The 24437-nt window shown below is 48.4% G+C and overlaps 1 protein-coding gene across 1 annotated transcript; it reads left to right on the forward strand.

The window, feature by feature from the left end:
- Positions 1-3951: 3951 nt before the first annotated feature.
- Positions 3952-24369, forward strand: LOC146206718 (uncharacterized). Its single transcript, XM_084575509.1, has 2 exons — positions 3952-4735; positions 24317-24369. The coding sequence occupies exons 1-2, from the start codon at positions 3952-3954 to the stop codon at positions 24367-24369; spliced, it is 837 nt and encodes a 278-aa protein (XP_084431635.1).
- The last annotated feature ends 68 nt before the right edge of the window (positions 24370-24437 follow it).

Below are 24437 nucleotides of genomic sequence, written 5' to 3' on the forward strand. Positions count from 1 at the left end.
CCAGGACGGCGTCATTCAGCCCTCAAATACCCCTTGGGCCTCGCCTGATGTGCTCGTTAAAAAGAAGGATGGTTCCATCCGCTTCTGTGTAGATTACCGCCGACTTAATAAGATTACAAAGAAAGACGTATATCCTCTTCCGCGCATAGACGACGCACTGGACTGCTTGCAAGGGGCTCAATTCTTTTCATTCCTAGATTTACCTCCTGGATACTGGCAGGTCCCGCTGGATGCGGCCGACCGCTCTAAAATCGCTTTTGTTACTCCAGATGGCCTGTATGAATTTACTGTTATGCCTTTCAGTCTTTGTAATGCTATTGCGACATTTGAGAGAATGATGGGCCCCATTTTGCGTTGACTGAAATGGACAACCTGCCTCTGCCATCTCGACGACATTGTCGTGTTTTCTCCTGACTTCGACACTCATCTCTACCGTCTGAAGCACCTTTTGGCTTGCCTTTCTTTGCAGCCAACTTAAAGAAGTGTCGTTTTGCCTCCGTTAACAGACCATTTTAGGCCACGTTGTCTCCAAGGAAGAGGTGTCTCCAGACCCGGACAAACTTCGTGCTGTCGCTGCCTTTCCTAAGCAGAAATCCATCAAGGACCTTAGTAGCTTTCTAGGCTTGTGCCTACTTTCGTAGGTTCATTCGAAACTTCGCCTCAATTTCTGCCCCTTTGACGCAGCTTCTGCCGGGCAGTTCCAACTTTTCGCTCTGGTCACCGTCATGCGATGCTGCCTTCAATACGTTGCGCCGCATCCTCACGACACCGTCCGTCCTGCGTCACTTCGACCCTACGGCCCCTGCTGAGGTACACACTAACGCTAGTGGTGTCGGTCTCGGCTCTGTACTCGCTCAGCGGAAATCTGGATTTTCTGAATACGTCGTCGCCTATGCAAGTCGAACGCTCACGAAGGCGGAGTCAAATTACTCGGTCACTGAAAAAGAGTGTTTGGCAAAAGTTTGGGCTCTGACCAAATTCCGGCCTCACCTTTATGGCCGCCCCTTTGCAGTTGTGACCGAATGCACTGTGCTGGCTTTCCTCCTTGAAAGACCCATCCGGCCGTCTTGCTAGGTGGGCTCTTCGTCTACAGGAATTTGATGTAAACGTAGTCTACCGCTCTGGCCGCAAGCATCAAGACGCCGATGCCCTTTCTCGCTGCCTCCTTACAACTGACGTCGCCAGCCTTTCCACCTTGGAGGCCTCGGCAACGTCACTACCCATCAGTGACATTCCCTCTGAGCAGCGGAGAGACCCTTGGATTGCTTCTCTTATCGAGCTCTTCTAAGATCCATCGGCTGCTTCTCCATCGCGTGTTCTTCGCAGCCAAGCATCGCACTTCGTCATTCGCGACAACTTTCTCTATCGCCGCAACTACAGTGCTAATGGCCGCAAATGGTTGCTAGTCATTCCCCGCCACCTACGCTTGCAAGTCTCTGACTGCTTTCACGCTGACCCACAATGCGGCCACACGGGAGTGCTCAAGACATACTATCACCTACGCTTACGATACTACTGGAGGGGCATGTACAACTTTGTCCGCAAATACGTTCGCTCATGCTTAGTCTGTCAACGTCTGAAGTCCCCTAGTCATCTTTCTGCGGGCGAGTTGCAGCCGTTACCTTGCCCATCACGCCCCTTTGATTGCGTCGGTATTGATTTATACGACCCGCTCCCGTACACTGTCGCTGGCCATCGTCGCGGTTGACCACCTGACGAGATATGCAGAAACCGCGGCCCTTCCATCTTCCGCAGCGTCAGGCGTAGCTTCATTCGTTTTGCAGCGATTCGTCCTACGCCACGGCGCACCTCGTGAACTACTCAGTGACAGAGCACGCGTCTTTTTATCTGAAGTTGTTAAAGCTCAACTGAACAAGTGCCACATACTTCATCGAACCTTTACCGCCTATCATCCGCAGACTAACGGACTCACCGAACGCTTCAACCGTACCCTTGGTGACATGCTTTTTAACGTCTCCTCCGGCCGCTCTGACAAGGATCTCCTTCTTCAATATGTGACGTACGCATACAATACTGCTACACTCTCAACTACCGGTTTCTTTCCATTCTATCTTCTTTACGGCCGTCACCCTTCTGCTCCACTAGATATCATTCTTGCCGTACCAACCAGACGCACCTCAGTATACCGCTGCTTCTGAAGCTGCCCGACATGCAGAGGAGTGCCACCAAATTGCCCGGTCTCTCACAACTGAAACCTTGTCCCACCAGAAATCCCGCTGCGACAACCATCAGACGACACTGCAATTCTCTTCTGGCAGTCTGGTGTGGCTCTGGATTCCATCAGGTGCTCCCGGACTATATTCAAAATTCCTTTCCAAGTATCGCGGCCACTACCATGTTCTGGAGCGCATCTCTTCTATCAATTACATTGTGAAACCACTGACTCCATCAACTGATCTCCGTCGACGCGGCCGCGAAACTGTCCACGTCCAGTGCCTTAAACAATATTACGACCCTGCCATTTTGCCTACGCCGTAAGTCGCCAGGGGGGCTCCTCTTCTCCCCGGGGGCCCTTGTAAAGAGGATGATGCAAGGATGATGTACATTCGAAGACGAAAAAGAAGCTTCTGTGCGCTGTCGCCACTGACATCGCTATCGGTGTGTGCTCTCGACCTACTCGTGCGTGGACTGTTCCTGACGGGTTTCTAGATCGTCCAGTACCTCTAATAAACCCCCATCCTACACACACACACACATATATATATATATATATATATATATATATATATATATATATATATATATATATATATATATATATATATATATATGCACAAATTTTTCAGGTGAAGGTCCATTCGCAGCAGCATGTCACAGCAAGCAGGAGCTTTGCGACGGGCGACGTAGTCTCGCATGCTTAATTGGCTGGATTGGGTTGAAATTGTGTTCGAGCATTTTTCAGCGTCCACACTAGTTACTGAAATTGTACTGGACAATGCAGGCTTGGAATGTCACTGCCCACATGTTTTGAATATAATCGTGCACGCTGACTGCAGGGAATTAAGGAGATTTAATTAATTACAGTATTCACGTTGACAATTTTTTTCAGAAGGCTGGTGTCCGCGTGGCTACACATTACAAAAATGACTTTTATTTACTGCACTTCGCATTTAAAAAAAAAAACGTTTAGCCTAATTTTGATCGCGTGCTTTGGAATGCCAGGGCGCGTTAAAGGTTCCCAGGTAGTCGAAATTATTTCTGAGCCCTCCACTAGGGCACCTCTTTCTCTGTTCTTTCCGTTCTACCTTCCTCCCTTCCCTTATGGCGCGCTTCGGGCTTCAGGGCTTTTTTTTTTTCATTTTTGTTCTTCTGCTTCTTAATTTGATTTTGTTTTCTTTGTGAATTTGTGCACAAATGATTACAATGCCGTAGGAGGCTGCCAATCTCTATTGTTCACTCATTTTTTTTTTCATTTCTTTTGTTGGGGACTGTCCTGTTTACTATTCTACCTCAGTCTCTCTTTTCATAATGTTTTTGGGTTTTGTATGTCTGTCCCTCTCTCTGTACGTTCCTTGTCATTTTTCTTTGTCTGTTGTTTTGCTGCTGTTCTTTGCTTTCCCGGTTATGCTTCCTGTTTTTGTTTTATTTGCAGGTCTAGATGCTACCTTCTGGAATTTTTTTCTTCTTTTTCTTCTTCTTCTTCGTTAAACCAGCGTGGACCGCCTTGCGATTGGACCTCGTTTTTTTCGTTTTTAATTATTATTATAACTGTAAACAAGAAGTTCCAATTAAGCGGACAGATCGCCGAGAAAGAGGAAGTGCCTTTTGCGGACTAGCTGTCTACAAGCTGAGCCACCACCGCTCCGGTCTTGCTCGCTACCAGTGCCCACTACCAGTGCCTGGATCCCCGCCTAACACTTGGTGGAGGTGGCGGGATTTCTCTTCTATTTCCTCGCCCTGTAGCTGCGCCGCCGCCGAATTCCGACCTCAATGACTGACTCTAGCACCAACACCACCGGCCCCACTACCTCGGCCTCTTCCGCCTCTTCTATTCCATGCTCCGGGGTGCTTCGACAGCGGGACCCGCCGTTCTTCAGCGGTACCGACGATCAGGACGTGGAGGACTGGCTTTCGTCGTATGAGCGTGTAAGCACCCACAATAAGTGGGATGACGTCTTGAAACTTAATGTTATCTTCTACCTTACACAAGTAGCAAAGCTGTGGTTCACCAATCACGAGGCTGACATTCCAACTTGGGCCTCGTTCAAATCTCGCTTTGTGGATGTCTTCGGTCGCCCTGCGGTCCGCAAGCTTCGCGCCGAACACCGTTTGCGCGAGCGGGTGCAGCTGACAGGAGAAACCTTCACTTGCTACATCAAAGACGTTTTAGATTTGTGCCATCGTGTAAACGCATCGATGACTGAAGCCAAGATTCGCCACATTAGGATGGGCATCCACGAAGGCGTAATCAACATTCTGATGGCAAAAGAGCCCCGTACTGTAAGTGAGGTTGTCACGATGTGTCAAAGCTACGACGACTTTCGTCGGCAACGCATCGTTCCTCGACAACCTGAAGCCATGATCGCGGCTATGTCTGATGCCCCTGTCAGCTCCACACTAATTCAAGAGATCAAAGATTTCGTACGGGAAGAGGTTGCTCGGCAATTATCGCTAATTCCAAACGTTCCGCATTCCAGTTCCCACCTTGCTCCGACCATACGCCAGGTTATTCAGGAACAAGTTGCCGACGCACTTCCGCCCCCTCGACAACCAAGTCTTCATGCCGCTCCACTGACAGCTCCGCTCATTCATGCCGACGCTGGCTCGACGCCCGCACACACTCCACTGTCGTATGCTGAGGTTGCCGCAAGACCACCACCTCCTGCGCCTTTTCCATCGTACGGTTCGCCTCAGCGGGCATTTTTCACCCTGCGCCGTGCGCCACCTATTCTACGCCCTTGGCGCACATCTGACAACCGGCCCATTTGCTTTGCATGTGGTCTCCCTGGCCATGTTGCACGCCTGTGCCGCCGTCACCCGGCCCCGTACGCTTTCGATCAGAGCCCAGTCACCTACGCGCAGCCGCCGTCCCCTCTCCGTGCGCCCCCTCAGCCCTCGTCCAACTTGGACCACTTCTCGCATGACAACCGCTCAACCTCTCCGCGCCGTCGCTCTCCGTCGCCGATGCGTCGCCGTTCTACCTCGCCAATGCCGGAAAACCACTAGACGCAGTTCCGCGGGCAAGAACTGCGCTTTCGTCGACCAGTGAAAGTCCTGCTTCGCCACCGAACAATTTAACTGAACTTACCATTGAAACTGTTTGTACTCTTGCGCTTGTAGATACTGGTGCTGCTGTGTCGGTTATTGACGTTAGACTGTGCCACTTGTTACGAAAAGTTCTGCCCTATTCTGGGGTTTCTTTGCGCACCGCCACTGCTCAGCACATCGAACCGCTCGGTACCTGCACGGCTCGAGTCACCATTCAGGACGTTCTTTACGTCATCAGTTTTATCGTCCTCCGTGACTGCTCTCATGATATTATTTTAGGATGGGACTTCTTGTGTCGCAGTCGCGCCGTAATTCATTGCGCTCGTGCCGAAGCAGAGTTTTCTCCGCTGTGCACCGCACCGACCGCCGATAACGTTCTTGGGGAAGCCAAATGCCACGTTGCGGATGCTACTGATATCCCGCCTTCATCTGCTGCGATTGTGCCTATAAACTGTGCCTCTCTTCAAGACTGTACAGTGCTCTTCACCCCATCTTCCCTTTTCATCTCGCGACGCTGTCTTCCCCTACCCTGCGCCGTCCTTAGTGTACAAAGCGGACGCACCGAACTAGGCATTACTAACGATTCGTTCTATCCACTCACGTTGCAAGGTGGCGAGTGTGTTGGGCATGCCGAGCCTGTTCAATCAGAAAGTTTTGTGACCGCCCCACCGGTTTTCTCCACCTGTGCCGACACAATCTCCGACAACGTCAGTGCCCTTAGCCCACCTCGTTCCTCGTCTCCTTCATCGCCTCTGGCTGCCTTCGACGAAGCCATCGACAGTGCTCTCGCTCCAGATCAACGCGCCAAGCTCCTCGACTTGCTGAACCGATTCCGAGCTTCCTTTAACATACAGCAGCCATCCTTGGGTCGTACATCAACTGTTTCCCACCACATCTATACTGGTACGCACGCCCCATTACGCCAACGCCCTTATCTTGTATCAGCCTCAGAGCGCCGCATTATTGATGAGCAAGTCGACGAGATGCTCAGTAGGGGTGTAATTCAGCCTTCCAGTAGCCCTTGGACGTCCCCGGTTGTTTTAGTCAAAAACAAAGACGGGTCTATTCGATTCTGTGTGGACTACCGCCGCCTTAATGCGATCACGCGAAAGGACGTCTATCCGCTAACACGCATCGACGACGCGCTGGACACTTTGCATGGGGCGGAATTTTTCTCTTCAATCGATTTACGTTCTGGCTACTGGCAAGTTCCGATGGCTGAGGACGATCGCCCCAAGACAGCTTTTGTCACCCCCGACGGGCTCTATGAGTTCAACGTCATGCCGTTTGGCCCGTGTAATGCGCCCGCCACCTTTGAGCGCACGATGAACAATATTCTCCGCGGTTTGAAGTGGCACACATGTCTCTGCTACTTGGATGATATCGTTGTATTTTCATCCGACTTCGCGACCCACCTAACTTGCCTTGAAACTGTCTTGCAATGTCTTAGCGACGCCGGTCTGCAGATCAATCTGAAAAAGTGCCATTTCGCCGCTCGCCAACTCACTATTTTAGGGCATTCAGCGTCCAAGGATGGCATCCTTCCAGATCCATCTAAACTTCGCGCTGTCGCTGAGTTTCCGAAGCCAACATCTATCAAGCAATTACGCAGCTTTATAGGCTTATGCTCCTATTTTAGCGTTTCGTTCGAGAACTTTGCGACCATCATTGCCCCTCTGACGCGACTTCTCAGCGCTCAAAAAGATCTTTCTGCCTGGTCGCCTGCTTGCGATGCTGCTTTTACGAAATTGCGCACGATACTATACCTCACCCCCCGTATTGCGCCATTTTGACCCGGCTGCTTCTACTGAAGTCCACACCGATGCCAGCGACGCCGGCCTCGGCGCTGTTCTTGCCCAACGAAAACCCGGTGTTGATGAATACGTTGTGGCGTACGCAAGTCGAACTTTGACCAAGGCCGAGACCAACTATTCGGTGACAGAAAAGGAATGCTTGGCCATTGTTTAGGCGCTTCAGAAATTTCGGCCATACTTATATGGGCACCCATTCGATGTTGTTACAGACCACCACGCTTTGTGTTGGTTGTCTTCACTAAAAGACCCCGCCGGCCGTCTCGCCCGCTGGTCGCTTAGACTGCAAGAGTATGATATCCGAGTTATCCATCGTGCAGGGCGCAAGCACTCCGACGCAGACACTTTATCTCGCTCGCCGGTGCCACCTGACGCTCCGTTGTCACCTGCCTCCAGCATCGCCTTGTCTTCCCTGTCTATCGACGACATGCCATCAGAACAGCGCAAGGATCCGTGGCTAACATCACTAATCGATCTTCTTACGAACTCGTCACTTTTACAGGCTCCTCGCGCCCTTCGTCGTCAAGCGCAGCATTTCGCCCTTCGTGACCGTCTCCTCTATCGACGCAATTATATGCCAGATGGCCGTAAGTGGCTGCTCGTCGTACCTCGCCACCTCCGTAGTGATATATGCGCATCTTACCATAACGATCCGCAGTGTGGTCATTTGGGTGTATTTAAGACTTATGAACGGTTACGACAGCGGTTTTACTGGCGCGGTATGTAAGTACACCTTCGTCAGTAAGTATGTGCGTTCATGCATCGATTGCCAGCGTCGCAAGCCTTCTCCTCTCCATCAGCCGGCTTCACTACAGCATCTTCCGTGCCCGTACCGACCATTCGATCGTGTTGGCATCGATTTGTATGGACCTCCGCCATATACACCTGCAGGGAATCGTTGGATCATTGTGGCCGTCAATCACCTTACTCGCTATGCGGAGACAGCAGCACTTCAGGTTGCCACCGGACCCAATATCGCGTCCTTTCTTCTTCATCGTTTCATTCTGCGGCACGGGGCCCCTCGTGAACTTCTAAGTGATCGAGGCAAGTCTTTCCTATCCGAGGTTGTCGAAGCGCTCCTATGCGAATGTCAGACCATCCACCGGACAGCCAGCGCGTACCACCCTCAAACCAACGGCCTCACAGAGCGCTTCAACCGCACACTGGGTGACATGATGTCCAAGTACATCGCCTCCGATCACTCCGATTAGGACAAGATTCTCCCATTTATAACCTATGCTTATAACACCGCCGTTCAAGCAACTACCGGATTCTCGCCATTTTTTCAGCTGTATGGGCGTGTACCTTCGTCTCCACTCGACGCCATCCTCCCTAACCGTCCTGATATCTCAGAGTATACATCACTTTCAGCAGCTGCCAGGCACGCTGAAGAATGTCGCAAGCTGGCTCGCTCGCTTACTTCGGACGAACAAGCCCAGAAGAAAGCGCGCAGCGACAGCAGCCACCCTGTGCACCAATTCTCTCCCGGTGTTCACGTATGGCTCTGGGTCCCATCGATACCACCAGGTCTGACCAGCAAGTTTACTACCAAGTACCACGGACCCTATCTAGTGCTCCAACAGACGTCTCCCGTCAATTACCTAGTTGAACCGCTAGCCGCTTCCACCGACCTTCGCCGCCGTGGGCGTGAGATTGTTCACGTGTACCGTTTGAAACCTTATTACGATCCCGCTATTCTTTCGTCTCCTTGAGTCGCCAGGATGGCTCCTCTTTTCTGCGGGGGCCAGATTGTAAAGAAGTTCCAATTAAGCCGACAGATCGCCGAGAAAGAGGAAGTGCCTTTTGCGGACTAGCTGTCTACAAGCTGAGCCACCACCGCTCCGGTCTTGCTCGCTACCAGTGCCCACTACCAGTGCCTGGATCCCCGCTTAACATAACTTTTATTTCACTTTTTAAAACAGTGTTTTTTTTGTTGAGCTTTTGTTCTCTTACTTTTATTTATTTTTAATTGACTTTAAGCCTTGCAAAGCTTCTGCTGGTCTGGGCTCCCTCTCCTTTTTTATGTTTTTTTTTTTCAATTAGAAAGGACCAATAAAATGGGAAAATGGTCATACAAGTCATGTAAAGACTTAGACCTGCTTCGGCTGATGGTGAAAATAAAAAGCAATATTATACAATATTGACGTTCTCTTTGCTATCACTGCTGAAAGAAGGAAGCGAGCCGCCTCCTGGAAGAGCGTCGCAGGGTGGCCGAAATGGACGTCAGCTGTGCGGGAGGTCGTTTCAAGACGCCCCCCGGTTGCTGCAGCCCGCTTAATTTTATCTCCACCACCGAGCAGTTTTTGTTTCTGTCCTGTCGGCCGTCTCGGTTCGACGCGCGTGACAAGTGGCCCGGAACCATGCCCGAAGAACTAAACGACCTGCTGGTGCGCGGATGCTGAAAGCGTCACTGCGATGACGCGGAGAAAGGCGCAGCTGTACATCAAGCGGATGTACGGGCAAGAAAAACTTCGGGCGCATAATGAGCAGCGGAAGGGTCGGGCACAGGGACGCTGGTTAGCACAAGAAATACAGAAGAGCGAAGTGGAAGGGATAACTACGATGAATGGCACACATATATATGTAAGTACGGAACACTGTTGGGAGATACGCGAGTTTTCTTTTGACCACGAGGTGGTGATGCGCAAGGTCTTGGTTGCCGGCGACTCTGGACTCCAATATAGCATGCAGCCTTGAGTTATCTCACGATCCACGATAACAATTGCAGCGCAAAAAGAGAAGAAGACTCCCACAAAACAAGCCTCACAAGCGTTCTCGCTGTGTTATGGTACTAAGTCTCAGGGGAATATGACTGAGGCCGATAAAGCAACCGGTTATGACTACAAAAAAAAAAAAAAAACATGGAAGGCGGTAAAGAACGCTACGATATGATGGCATTAAGAAGCCCAAGTGCGTAGGGTTCCAGTCATCGTGATGCTCTGTTAAATGTCACCGTCAAAACACACGCTACCTGTTGAATATAACCTTGGCCTTAAACGTAGGCGCCGCTGAGCTCTCACTAACTCTGATTCTCCCACCTAATGGATTCTAAGAAAAGCACTGTGTTATAGAACGCATTCGGACCAAGCCTCCTCATCGCCTGACTTTTCCAAAGCTTCATTTGTGGTGGCTAATAGAACGGAGAACGACAGGACAACTTTGTCTGGCTTTTGTTTGTTTTGTGCATGCGGATTCATGGGCTTAATCCACGATTTTGTTTTACCAGGTTTTTTTCCGCCGTGCTTTTTTAGAACGTTTCAGCATAAAATCCTACTCAGCTCATATTGATAGAATGAATCACTCTGGTTGATCTCTTCTTTACTTTTGTCCTTACTGCAGTAAAACTGCAGGTGATGCTCTTCACAAATTTAGTCACCCCTAAATTTTGAAGCTTTTGCTTTATTGCTGTGCATCACTGTGTAGCTAAATAAGCTGGCTCTTAAATGGCATTTATAAACAAGAGACCGAATAAGTATTGCTTACAAGGAGAAAATTTTTCACTGGCAAAATTTGAGAAACGTGTACAAAAAGTCCCAAATATTAAGCCAACAGTTAGTAGAATAAAAAAAAAAGAGAATATTAGTTTGACGAGTTTATACGCCCGAACGAATTCAAAGTTATATAACTGTCCATGCTAAGCTTTTCTAATCAGCAGAAAAAAAAAAAGAAAAAAAAAAGGTCACTTTCTCACGAGACACCGCAGTGCAGTGCCAGGGTCGGTTCTGAGCCGCCTCAGGGAAAACTTCATGCGCTAGACTCCAGGTGGTAGGTAAATCGTTCAGAGCATTTCCAGTACTTTCTAAGTGCCCCTGAAAGCAAGGAATTTCCTCTGAAATGACAGAAACAAATATGTTAAATAGGGGCATCTGTTGGCTCATTTCTGTCCTAAATAAAAACACACAAATGGACATAATTTTTTCACACAAAGCTGTCGCTTCCATCTACAAAATCGGAACTATGTAACTGTGACAACACGCCGTTGCTGAGTGGCGTGGGTGTAAGGCGAGGACACCACCTTGGGTGCTATCGTTCGCCATGATCGCTCCGCGTTGACAGATTTCACTGGAAGTTTAAAGACGCTCTCTCGTATCGCTGACGATAAAACCGCATCCGAAACTGTAGCACCGTTTATTATTTTAACGCGATGGCTTTAAAGGGCCCACCAGAAATCCGGCGTCGGTATACCTGCCTTGTGAGCGAAAATTCCCGAGCATGGAAGCGATGTAAGGTTGCCTGGCGTTATGTTTGACAGGAGCTGTCATGTCGGGCATCTCCTTTCATATGGGAGGGTGATGTCAGGGTGAAAATGTTTTTGCTGTTCATAATGCCTAACAACGCAAGAGAAGCCATTTCCGCATAATCGTTCCCATGAAAGCATCTAAACTACAAAAGAAAACGAAACTATTGACTAGCTTCCTTTCCGCCTCGATAAACACTTCTTCAGTCCGTTCAATAACGGGACTGGTCACGTCTCTTGTCGCTAAGATCATACGATCCTGTATTTAGGCTTCCTTCTTCTTTGTCTGGAAGTTTGCACCACACACTCGAATGTCTTCTTTTAGTTCGAAGAGCACCCATAAAAGAGCCTCGGGTTATGTACTCTTCTTGGAAGCTAACCTTTGGAATGTTGCGGTTGCTTGCCGCGGTTCTCAGAAAAGGCACCCGAGATCAGTAGTAACAAAATTTAGTACTTTAAATCACACTCCTCCCTTTCCTGAGAAAAAAAATGTCTAGCTGAAAGACTAGTGCTTTGGTAACTCTTGCGCGGAGGCGTAGCTTCTGCTTACGTTCAAAGCTTTACTTCCCGTACGCTTCAGGGCACGAAATCATTTCAACTGCCTCCGCATCGCTCGTGTAAATAGAGCTAATATCGGTCCTAAACATAGCCTCCAGGACACCAAAAAACATACTCAGAAATTATGCACATCGACCCGCGGGATTTTTCATTGGCCGAGTTGGTCAGATTTATTCGGGTGAAGCGAGACATTCAAGCGCTAATACATGCTTTATAGCACTGCCACACGAAGCGCTGTTTGAGCTTGTACCTCCCTTTTAGGCACCCAACCTTCACCTAGCAATCACTTTTCTTTCTTTCTTTTTTTAAACCTGGAAAACATACAAAACTGATCCCTCAGCGCAAGGAACTTTGAAGCGCGTCTTGTGCAGGGTAGCAACTGCTCCCTACCACAAGCACCATGACGCCATGATTTAAGCATACAAAATATTTCCGATTCCGCCCGTATCTAATTAATTACACTATTTCAAAGCGACTCTAATCACACGACTTCCTTGTTGGACAAGAACGAAACAACCCATTCAAAAAAAAAAAAGGTAAGCCTTCCAGGCAGGCTATAGGGTCACACTATAAAGCACTACTAGGAATTAGAGAGAACAGCGGAAAGGAGTAATAGGGAGGGTCATCCGCTCCATTTCTTGTGTGTAAGCAAGGTTAGCAGACAGGTATAAAAGAAGAAAAAGCGAAATCAAGAACAAAATAATGTTTGCGCAGACGTGAGAGAGGGCCCCGTAATCGTCAACAGCTAAAGTTAAGCACTACACAGGGCTCTTGTAGCCCTCACCCTTGTCTTGTAAGTTCCCATCCTAACATAGAACAAATGTTTGGTTTGGTTTATGGGGTTTAACGTTCCAAAACGACGAATGCTAGCGACGCCGTAGTTAAAGGCTTCGAAAATTTCGACTACCTGGGGTTCTTTAACGTGCACTGACATCGCACAGCACAGGGCCGCCTAGCTTTTTGCCGCGATCGAAAAGAGGTCGCCGCGGCCGGAATTCGATCCCGCATTCTGGGGCACAGGATTCGAGCGCCGTATATATCACTACATCACCAGGGCGGGGTACAGAACGAAGTGTCACTGGGAAACGAGCCGATTGTATTTGTCGTTGTTGTCCCTCTCCAACGTTAAACACCTGCCAGAATAATTTGCACTAATAGAATCCATGTGGGGAAACATATTGACAAGCGATCAATGCGATTACTGCAGCAAGTAGGCTTGACCGTTAGTTTGCTACAGCATGCTACATGATTACGTTATCGCATAAACCAGACAGTCGAAAGCTTCTACGAAGATGTAGAATCGACATTGGGGACAGTAAAAAAGCGGTATATTGTCCTGATGAGCGACTTCGATGCCAATATAGGCAACAAGCAGGCTGGAGACTATAGCAGTGGGTGGATATGGCATTGGTTGTAGAGCTATCAGGAGACGGAAAATGTTAGCTGCAACGTTAAGAGATAGGATGCGCTAAGAGTGGGTCCGAGAAATAACTCGATTTAATTACAGTCTAATAAAAATCAAGAAGAAGAAATGTGCATGCGCAAGACGTAGTGGGTAGAGAGGATAACCGATGGTCACTTAGGGTAACAAATTGGATTCCAAGAGAAGGAAAGCGTACCAGGAGGCGGCAGAAAGTTGGTGGATGGGGTTAAGAAGTTCACAGGGGTCCAGTGAATGCAGCTAGCACAGGAATGACTTTTTTGCAGGTATATGGGAGAGGCCTTCGCCCTGCAGTGGGTATATGGTCCGGCTGATGGTGAAGTAAATAAAATTACACAGGATTTAACATGGCTTAATTCAATTAAGACACGCGAACGCGCTATATAACATGCTTTGGCATGCTTTTGCTTGAAGGTTTAGCATTGAGAGACTAGCACAGAGAGTGAAAAAGTACTGACCCTCTTTAATTGGATCTGTCTTGAGGAGAGGGAGTCGAGTATCTGTCTCTCTTCTTGCTGGCTACTTACGCTTAAAATTAACGGCATACAGCCGGACTTACAGGGCCCACAGACTTAACACGAATGACGGAACGCATGGACTACCTTCAGCGCCGCGAAGCGATAGACATCGGGTGTGAGATAATGCTTTCGGTACGCTTACTGCGGCTGACGATAGTTGTTGCGCAGATCGCTTTGACTCCTTTTTAGCTTGTACCCTATTCTCGACAAATCACCATTTTGTTCAAATTGTCACGTACGCGTGACGTGTGCATCAGGACGGTGCCAGGTTACGTAAGCACGCAAACGGGTTACGCATTCTGAAGAGAAAGAGAAATAAAGTGACAGAAAAAAGCGCGCTGTCGTCTGCTACTATATATTGGCGCCAAGTATGAAAAAGGACGGTGCTCGAGCAGGAACCGATACTCTACGGTGCATTCCGTGATTCGGTTGCCTCGGGTTGCAGTGAGGCGAGTTAAGTACGCTGTGGCATTGCGGTATTAGTGTGTCATGACATACTTGCGGTCGAACATTCGGCATCAGCTACGCATAGCTACGCGCGAGTTTCAGCTGAAGAGCAAGAATGGCAATGGAATATTCGCAGTAGGTTGGTGCAAAATGGGATCGGAAAGTAGCATTGCTGTTCATAAGCGCCGATGAACTCTCACGTTCACTTAGCGGCTTTTAAATGCAGGAACTAAAACTTTTAAGGACTTGGTCGTAAACAGAAGGAATCGACAGATTTTCAAAGTAGCTCCAGCACTGATGAAGAGGCGCCGGCGGAGCCGGTAATGTCCATCTCTGAAGACAACGCTCGCAGTCTCAAAGTATCAATTACTGTCAGATACTGGCTGGGCTACCCACCTTTTTCGAAAAGCCGCGTTCTAGCATACTGTGTCGGCTTGAGTTGTGTAGAGCGCGGAAAGCAGCGCAGAGAGAGAAAGAGATGTTCCACACAAACACGAACTGGAAGGCATACGCTGGGCCTCACACCTAGTCGGTAAAATTTTCATGCGCTGGCGTGCGATAACCTCTTGAGAAACGCAAAAGATGTCCGAGAAAGAGAACGAAACAGAAGAACAGAATACTAGGAAGGTTAATTAGGCGATTCTCAGCTTACCGTACACGTGCAGAGGGGGATAAACGGACAATACGGAAAGAAAGCGAAAGATGACTGAGAAAATCATGGTATGAAGCTAGGGCGGCGCAGCACGCGCGTATTCCTTACTGTCGAAACGGTAAAATGCAAATCAATAAAGGGAGATTATTTTCAGACTGTATTAAAAGAAAGGAATCAACACAAAATGTCACCCAACTACATCATATGATTAGAGCGCACCGTCATAACGTGCTCCGGAGTACTTATTTTTTTCTAAACAATAAGCAAATGGTGAGCCCGCATGCATATTAAAAGAAAACTTTATATATGAAACACATCACATGTGGCAAGCAAACATGTGCCATATACATGAAACATACATTCCTTTATTAAAATAGAGGCTGTATTTTTGCTGGCTTTGCTAATCGTGGAAAGGCTGTTCAATTCATTTACATTGCAGTGAGTGCATAGTGCAAGGCAAAAAAGGCGGTGTTTAGGGCCGACGTTTAAGAAAGTCTTTGGTGATCCCCAGCTGCCTGTCGCGCGAAGTTCCTGCACAGCCATCGAACCATATGACCCCTCACGTTGTACTCACGAACCGATCAGACAGATAATTATAGAAAGCATAGCGGTGCTCTCTGAAATTCGTGATGGTTTGGTGGACGCTGTTTAACACAGAGACAAGGAGAAGAAAACACAGAACTGGTGCCTTTATTTCTCTTCTTTTTCTTTTTTTTGTCCCTGTGTTAAAGAGCACCCACGAAACCATAATGAACAACCTACAACTCGCGCAACTTCCCCTTCGGTTGCTCTCTAAAATGCCTCGTCTCGCGCAGATCAAGCGCTTGGTTTGCGGGCCGCATTACTGCGCTTGGCCACGACGGCGCGGATCCATGGTTTCTCTATGATAGATAGGCATTTGCAACGGGAGGGTAGGTACGACCCTCGTGCGGCTGTAAATCTGCCTCTTCATTATTAATCCTCTAAAAGATGACGCAGCTAAGTTCCCTTATAACGTCGTTTCAGTGCTTTCTGCAATTACAACATGATGTGTCAGCTTACTTAACCCCCCACCAAACTCTTTACCAAGCCGCCTACACTGCACGTCGAATTCGCCAAGTATTTTTCGCGGCCGCCTCAAGTAGTTCAAAATGCGGCGCCCAACTTGGGTCATTTACAGCAATGGCAGAACACCCTTTACGTAATGAAACGTCATTTTGACGTCATCATTAAAAGTTTATGCATGACGTATTTCCCACCATACAACGTCAGCCAATCAGATTTCAGTAGTTGGCTCTTCACAGTGGGCGGTTCATTTCAGCCCATTCGTAATGCAAGCGTATGTGCTTCCCTTTCTATCATATATGCCTCTGTTTTCTCTCTACAGTTACTTATATATACCCTCCATGCATCATGAATACCGCTGCTAAAAATCCATTTTCACGCTCACGTCACTTTTGCGTCACCATAAAAAGCCATTTCGACACATCGAAATTTCGCGCCACAAATTTAAAACACGTGACTGTTCTGAGAACCAATCAGAGAAAACAATGGCGTCGAACGGCAGCCATGTGTATCGAGAATAGGGCCCGTGATCTCCGCGTGGACAGCGTGCTCGTCACGGGTGCGTTTTTCTGTGCTTTTTGCTCGCCGATGCGTCCTCCCAAGGCCGGCAACGCTTTTTTGCAGCTTTCTTATCGCGGAAACCAGACATTGCGCGCTAAGTTGCCGTGATTCGATCCCCTTGCGAGTTTGGTCCCAATCCTGCGGACGTAAGTGCGATGCGCTTCCAAATTATTTCTACGTAAAGTCAGTGGTATTCTGTCGTACCAAAGACGTCAAAAACAAGCAGCAGGGCAAAAACTAGCTAGTGCATAGCCAGTAAGGATTAACAGAAAAAAGATCATGAAATTTTGTCAATTATTGCTCATTTCGCACTCTTCCACACTGCGGGTCGTTTACTTTCGCAGAACAATTTACCTCGGTGTCCTTCTTTTTCTGTTCCGCTCTAGAGATCATGCATTCAGACGTGGCAAAAGGGTTGCGCGTTTCCTGAGGATGAAAACATATGGATACAATTAATTTCAAAAAGTAATGCGACGCCATAATAGAGAAAAGAGCTAACTTGAGACCGAAAAAAAATATCAGCACTTTGTTAACCAGGGACACATTTGCTCTCAGTGCAAACTGCCTAGGAATAAATTCCTAAGGAGTCTACTGCCCTATGCTAGCGGCTATTGCACTTTTAAACATTCTGTGTAGGTTTTACTGCCACCGCACCATCGTTCGCGGGCAATGTTTAGAGCAAGTTTGGAAAATGATTCGCATGTGCGCCATATCATTTACGCATGGATCTTTATGAATGGTATATGAGCTGTAAAGTTCCATAGTGACAGAGGATATTAGTGGCGTCCTATAGTACAGAGGTCTTGATTGATCTGGTCTACCCGTGGTTCTTAAACGAGAGCTGCATTCGCAAAGCGTAAGGGCGAGAAGGAAAAACATCTTGTAACGAAGCTGCATACGTATGGAATTCGTCGGGGGAGAAAAGCAAGGTTTCGAGATCTGCAGCACCCTACAATAAACAACCTTCACACTGATGGCGAGGAGGTGTGAAGCGATCATAAAGCACGAGATCTTTTGCGCTCTTTCAAAAAACTAACAAAAAGAACCAGCGCAGCAGTTTGAGCGCTAATTCCGCTATAGGCAAGGTGACAGGCAACGAAAAAAATGCTAGCGGATGAGACGTGACTTTATTATAGTGTGAAAACACGAATTTGAGGATCATTTTCTGATAATGTCTCGAAGAGTGCACACAGACGAGTGTGCTGCCATGTGGCTCAGACGATGAGCCAAAGTGAAATAGCTGCAAGAATGGGGCGGTTCGTTTCTACGGTCAACCACATTATTCAGCTCTGGAACGCGCAGCAACACCTGAATATCTTTTGATTGTCGCGGCTTCGGTTGATCATCTATTCTTAACGGCCCGAGAAATCTGCGACGAGCTCGGCTTACATGTCAGTAAGGAAACCATACTGAAAAGACTGCGTGGTGTTTAAATTCAAAGCCGGGCAGCCTCGACGAAGCCGTGACTTCACCCGCCGCCAGCGGCTGGAGTTCGTATAGGCTCAAGATGAATGGACGCCAGAAGACGGCTACGTCCAGCGATGAATCAACATTCTGCACACGATGGGACCAGCGCCGGATAGTTTGGCGTTCTGAAAACTACCCGTATGGTTTTAATGCATCATTGTATACCAGTTGAGTGGAAAAAATGCACGCTTTCTTTTTTTTCAGTTACGCGGAAATAGATTGTGTGAGCCTTCTGTCGACCTTCTTTCATTTGTACATGCCATGATCTTCTTCTTTCATTTGTACATACCATCATCATCGTCCCGCGGCGCCGGCTCCGGCGCGTGCCTGGGTTGGTGATCGGATTAAAACGCTGTCGACCACCTTACACGCTACGCTGAGACAGCACCTGTACCGACCGGTTCCGCTCAAGAAGTAGCAAATTTCTTTTTGCGGTCAATTGTATTGCGTCATGGCGCTCCTCGGGTGCTCCTAAGTGACCGCGGGACGGCCTTCTTATCGACAGTCGTTGCCGAAGTTCTTCACGCCTCATCCACCCTTCATAAGACAACCTCAAGCTACCATCCCCAGACTAACGGGCTGACTGAGCGATTTCACCGCACCTTATCGGATATGATCTCCATGTACATAACATCGGATCATCGAAATTGGGACACTATTCTACCATTCGTCACTTTCGCCTACGACACAGCAGTACAACGGACTACCGGTTATTCTCCATTTTTCCTCGTTTATGGCCGTCCTCCCATTACAATTCTCGACGCTTCTTTCTTCTCTACGCCCGACTACTCCACATCGGTACCTACCCAGTTCTTATCTCGTGTGGCCAGATGCCGTCATCTTGCCCGCCTCAACACGGCAGCGTGCCAGGAAGACCGCAAGAGTCGCTACGATTCTACGCATTGCGTGGTCTCTTATCGTCCCGGTGACGAAGTACTGCTTTATACTCCACTGCGCACCCCTGGCCTTAGTGACAAATTCCACCACCGCTACCTTGGTCCCTACAAGATCATCATCCAAACTTCTCCAGTTAACTACAAAGTCATGCCTGTTGATCCCCCAGCCGATCGACGCCACCGTGGAACTGAAATTGTTCATGTTTCTCGCTTGAAACCGTTTGTGCGCCGCGGTACATCGGTTAGTTAGGAGCGGCCAGGCTGGCCGCTTCCGACCCCCCGGGCAGATTGTGTGAGCCTTCTGTGGACCTTCTTTCATTTGTGCATGCCATCATCATCTTCTTTCATTTGTACATACCATCATCATCGTCCCGCGGCGCCGGCTCCGGCGCGTGCCTGGGTTGGTGATCGGATTAAAACGCTAGACAAGGCTTCGCTGTCCTTGCCGCCACGACCTCGCCGTCTTGACCTAGCCTTCTTCCACAATATATTTGACGTGAGGTCTGCGGTGCTGTGAGCTGTCTGAGCTTGGAACCCATCCTCAAAATTCTAGGCAGGATGACAGGTTAGGCATACATAGAGATCTTGGAGAATATTTGATGCCAAATGTCTTGGATATGGACCGTTTCCGGAAAGCTTCTTCTGGTTTCAGCACCATCGCGCTCTAAACCACACGGCTCGAAGGGCGCGAGCCTTCCTGGACAACAATGCCGTAATGCAAGTGCAGTGGCCAAACCACAGCTCCGACCTCAACATCATCGGAAATATTTGTGGTATGATGAAAGCAAGGCTTTCCTGGTGTTTAGGCTCCAGTTCCACCATTTCGTACCTACTCTGGGTTGCCATTCAAGAGGAGTGGCAGCTTTTGCAGGCGAACATAGAGCTGTTAGACGCGCTTTATCAATGACTGCCTGAGCTCCACGAGAGTACTCTCGAGAGTGCTAGTACGTGCTAGTACGTACTCTCGAGAGTGCGTAGTACTCTCGAGAGTACTACGAGAGTGGCTCCACGAGAGTACTCTCGTGGAGCCACTCACTGAGAAGGACTACTTTCTTTTTGAGAGAGCGAGAGTGCGTGCGTATGTGCGTGCATAGAGAAAGGCTGAAAAACATGAATGTAGCAAAACTATTTCCTAAAATAAAATAATAATCTGAGTTCTACAGAATAACGAACATTTTGTGCATAAGAATCTCTCATCTTTACTAGTGTTCGAAGTTTCGGCTACAACATTAGAATCAACTGGCAAGAGGCGCGAGCTGCGGCTGTTTAGCGCGCAATTGTCGATTCCCGCGATTAGAAAACTGCAAATAACGTTGTTGGGGCCGTGGAGGCTGCATTGGCGAGAAAAATGCACAGAAACGCCTCCGCGGCGAGCGCGCTGTCCACGCTACGATCAGGCACAAGGAATAAAGCAGTCAAAGCGAGCTGCGCACCAGCAATTGTCAGCCGCCGTAAACACACCGAGAGCATTATCTCGCATCGATTAATATCGCTTCGCGGCGCTGACGGCAGTCCTGGCCACACGTTCTGCCATTCGTGTGAAGTCTGTGGGCGCCTGTACATTTGTCATCAGCTTGAAACCCTATCGCAAACTAGCCTCTAACTTAACTATCAGATGGATGCTAAATGAGGGGCGAGATGATATATGACGCCACCTTAAATGCTGGACAAAGAACGGTTGCGTCAGAATTTAGATACGATATCAAGTTACATATTTCTTGCCATTTTCTGTCCACATTTCCTGCTGACGTCACTTCCGAGACAAGTAAGCCTTTTGCCTTAAAAAAAAAACATATTAAAATTCATTTCTGAGTCCCGGCCTCGGCGGCCGCTTTTCGATGGAGGCGAAAAGCAAGGCGCCCGTGTACTGTGCGATGTCAGTGCACGTTAAAGAACCCCAGGTGGTCGAAATTTCCGGAGTCCTCCACTACGGCGTCTCTCATAGCCTGAGTTGCTTTGGGACGTTAAACCCCACAAAAACCAAACCAAAACCAAACAAAATTCTGCACGATAAAAGATAAACCGACTCGCCTCAGCAAAAAAAAAAAATTAATAAGAAGAAGAACACAGGAAGTGACTGCACTTTCATGCTTTATTGCTTTGCTTTGGAAGCAAAAGCGTTCGCAGACGACGCGTGTTTTCTTGGGTGTGAGTGGATGCACGCAGCGCACAGCTTGCCGATCGGGAGGTGGGGTCGACCAGGACCATCTTGCGCGAGGCTAAATGTTGCGATCGCCCAATCGCGGCCCGAGAATTCACAGGCGTGGCAGGCAAGCGTACGCTCCGAGACACCACTGTCACGTACATCCTGTCTGGAAGAGGGCACCGCCACTGTCCGTGAATTCTGCAAGTTGGCTGTCCCGCTTTGCATCGATTATCGCGAGTTTTACGACCAGTGAGCTGCTTTGCTTTTTTTTTTTTTTTTTGAAGCCGCATAAATGATTGTCTAAAGCACTTCCGGATATGGCGTATACCTACCCCAGTTGCAACGTGTCACTGCATTCATAATGATTGACATGAACAGCGTTTAAGGCATTGTGGCAGCAAAGGGAGCTGCGTGCGATGCGCCCCGAACAGCGTGCTCGTTCTAAGGCAACACGAAATCGGCGGTCGGCGCTTCTGCTCACCTGCCCATAGCGAATGGGCCAACGTATATAACATAAACAGAACTGAGTTGAAACTATACGCCCCTACATCGTTTACCTGCTGCGTATATATAAGCGCTGTTCTTCGCATGGATAATTTTCACAATACAGTGTTGTGTAGAATTCAAACTGAGGTTATATACAAAAATTGGCGGTCGAATCGACGCTACGCCTAGATTATTTCCCTGGTGGAATGCATGCCTGTCGGCCCATGTTCTACATAGGCAAATTACAGACTGTGCGGTATTCCCCTGCACGACAGTAGCGTCATGTGATGACGACGTAACGCATAGTTGATGATGGTTACATCGACGTGTCGTGCGATCATGTAATCAGTACAAGATGCACTTCTGGTAGTGGCTTGACGTGGGTTATTAAGTCTTAGCAACGTGGGTGGCAGTTGACGAGCGGGATATTCAAAAGGAAAAATTGATGTCCACCCACGAGAACGAGATTAGCGGTGTATGCGGCTACATTTTGGACAAGTTGGGCCATCTGGCGCCATAAACGCGTATCAAACAAATCACGGTACGCGCGTCAGATGCGCGCAGGTCCAATATGGGTAGCCGCAAATGGGGCAGCCGCGGCAATCCTTGGCACCGGGCTATAAGTTTTCTCAAACTAACCTTCTTGTACCTTTTGCAATGTCGTCATTGGAGGTAGTAAGTTACAAAGACTGTTTGCATTATATTCAAGTAGCACGTACTACAACAACTCACGAGAGTTTCTTAAAATCCTCTGATAGTAACTATGCTACGTCGGGATGTCCGTCTGCCTTGGTGGACGGAACCGTAACGGACAATAGGAGCTGGAAATGTAGCCGGTAAATGGATTCCTTCATTAAAAAAAAAAATTTGCCATATAACGAGTGGATTGTGTGCTCATAATTTTGCGCACCTCTTTAGTAACTTGAGCAGTTCTGAAGAGACGTGAAGGACTCTAGCTCTGGAGGTCAATTCTGATTACATGTTGCATGACGTCACTACGCGCAGCGTGGTGTGGGCTGTCCGGAAATGTCTAATGCTCGTGGTAACCGGCAAGCATCACAAAGGTCGTCTGAAAAAGGTAGGGCGTATTTTATGCAACGCATTCCATCTATAAGCCGCATGCCTAGAGTTTTGTTTGGCGCGTTTTTACTACCTTCAACACATCATAGGACGGGAGTGGCTCTGACTCTCCCAATTTTACACTGGCTCTCGTTGCACGCCTTGCGCTGTCGCCATTGACGCTCCTTTTTCTTCTAACTTCAGAACTTCTGCAATTGAGGCGCATGCAAAACTTGGTTTAACTAATACAACAACTCCGTTCTTTGCTCTGGCCCAAGATTCGCACTGTCGAACACCACATTCTAAGTGTACGTAAAAATGATTGGTAAGCGGTCGTCGGTCGGTCCCAAGAGAAAGTGCGACGTCAGAAGGCAGCAGGGAGCAGCCGGTGTAGGCTGAAATCATATGCAACTCAAACAGAGCGAACTTGGCAACTTTACCGCAAAGTATCGTATAATTATTTCTGAAGTTGTGATGAAGGCATTAAGCCCTGTCACAATAGCATCGCTGCTTAGCACGTCTGTCCGAATAGCCTACTCGATCGTGTTAGATCTTCTATTCAGTAACATCCCTCTGTACTTTCCTGTTATTATTTTCAGTTACAGTCAGGGAAATATCATATGCTATGGAAAAACAGCGCGAGTGAAAAGGGCAGCTTTTCAGACACGGTGCAAAGAGCGATGGCAATATTACGTATAGCAAACAGCGTTCTTTCCTCCAACACTGCTGCCTCTGTTAGAGAAGCGAAAAAGCACGCAGTACGGTTACCACCCTGGAACGAAGCATTCAGCGGCAGTTTTTGTTTTGGAATATGTCCAGATAAATAATGTGACCTAGGCGCATAGTTATAAAGCGCATTTTTCAAGTTTTCGCAGATTCACGTTTAGTGTACGCCGTTGCAGGAGCATTTCACATCAACCGCCAAAGACGCACCGTGCTTGATGCCTCCGCTCTCACCATACCCTCCCTCCTTTCGCGGTAACCACTCTCCGGATGGTCCCCGCGGCAGCCGTCCTGTTTCTAGCACTTGTTCCTCCCGCTGTAGCTATCGTCACAGTGGGCAACCACCTTCCGCCTTGTTATGCTCTCGCCATAACCTCCTCCTTCCGCAGTAGCTGCTCTCCGCTGGTAATGCCATTCGCCTTCCACAGTAACTAGACCTGTGGTTCAGCAGCCCTCCGGTTACGCCCACCACCGACGGGAAACCTAGCACTTCAACAGCTGTCGATTTAAAACTTCCAATGTAATAGAGATGTCTGCCTCGTAAAGTCCACAAGTCCTGGCGTGGAACTGAGGCAAGTTCATTTCAACCCGCAACACTGCATAAGCCATACGTAGTCATTTCAACTCTCCCTTAAAGAGAACGAGCCTCTTAACACACGGCTGTCGCTAAACTAAGGAGTCGGAACTCTCCGACATCCTTGGCCGATAACGTATTGTCATACGCAAGCAGCACAGTCCATGTAGATAGACAGTGAAAGGACTACTACTCTCACAAACTGTGATTGACCGATACGTTGACTTCGTGCTGCTAAGCCCCGTCCACTTTGACACATAACAGCACTATAAGGGCCTCAAACTTTGCTTACCTTACCCTCACCCTCGAAACAAAACGAAACAGTCTGTCCGATGGCGATAGTTAGACACTAATTCCTTCCGCAGTCTCCACTTTCTCTAGAAAATTCATCCCATGCTCTTCGTCTCCACAAGCCGTGGTGTGATGCTACTCCACCCACATCTCTTCATCTTCCCTACCTTCTACAGCCCACACGAGAGCAGTGGATGAACGCGTTGACCAGCGCCACTCTGAAGCCTGATCAACCGGGCATGTGTTGCTGCGCACGCGGCTGGGGCCCTGGTCTAGGGGCATCACATAACAGGCAAA

Source organism: Amblyomma maculatum, chromosome 1 (genome assembly GCF_055883805.1).
Source record: "Amblyomma maculatum isolate TAMU_Amacu chromosome 1, ASM5588380v1, whole genome shotgun sequence".
Taxonomy (NCBI): domain Eukaryota; kingdom Metazoa; phylum Arthropoda; class Arachnida; order Ixodida; family Ixodidae; genus Amblyomma; species Amblyomma maculatum.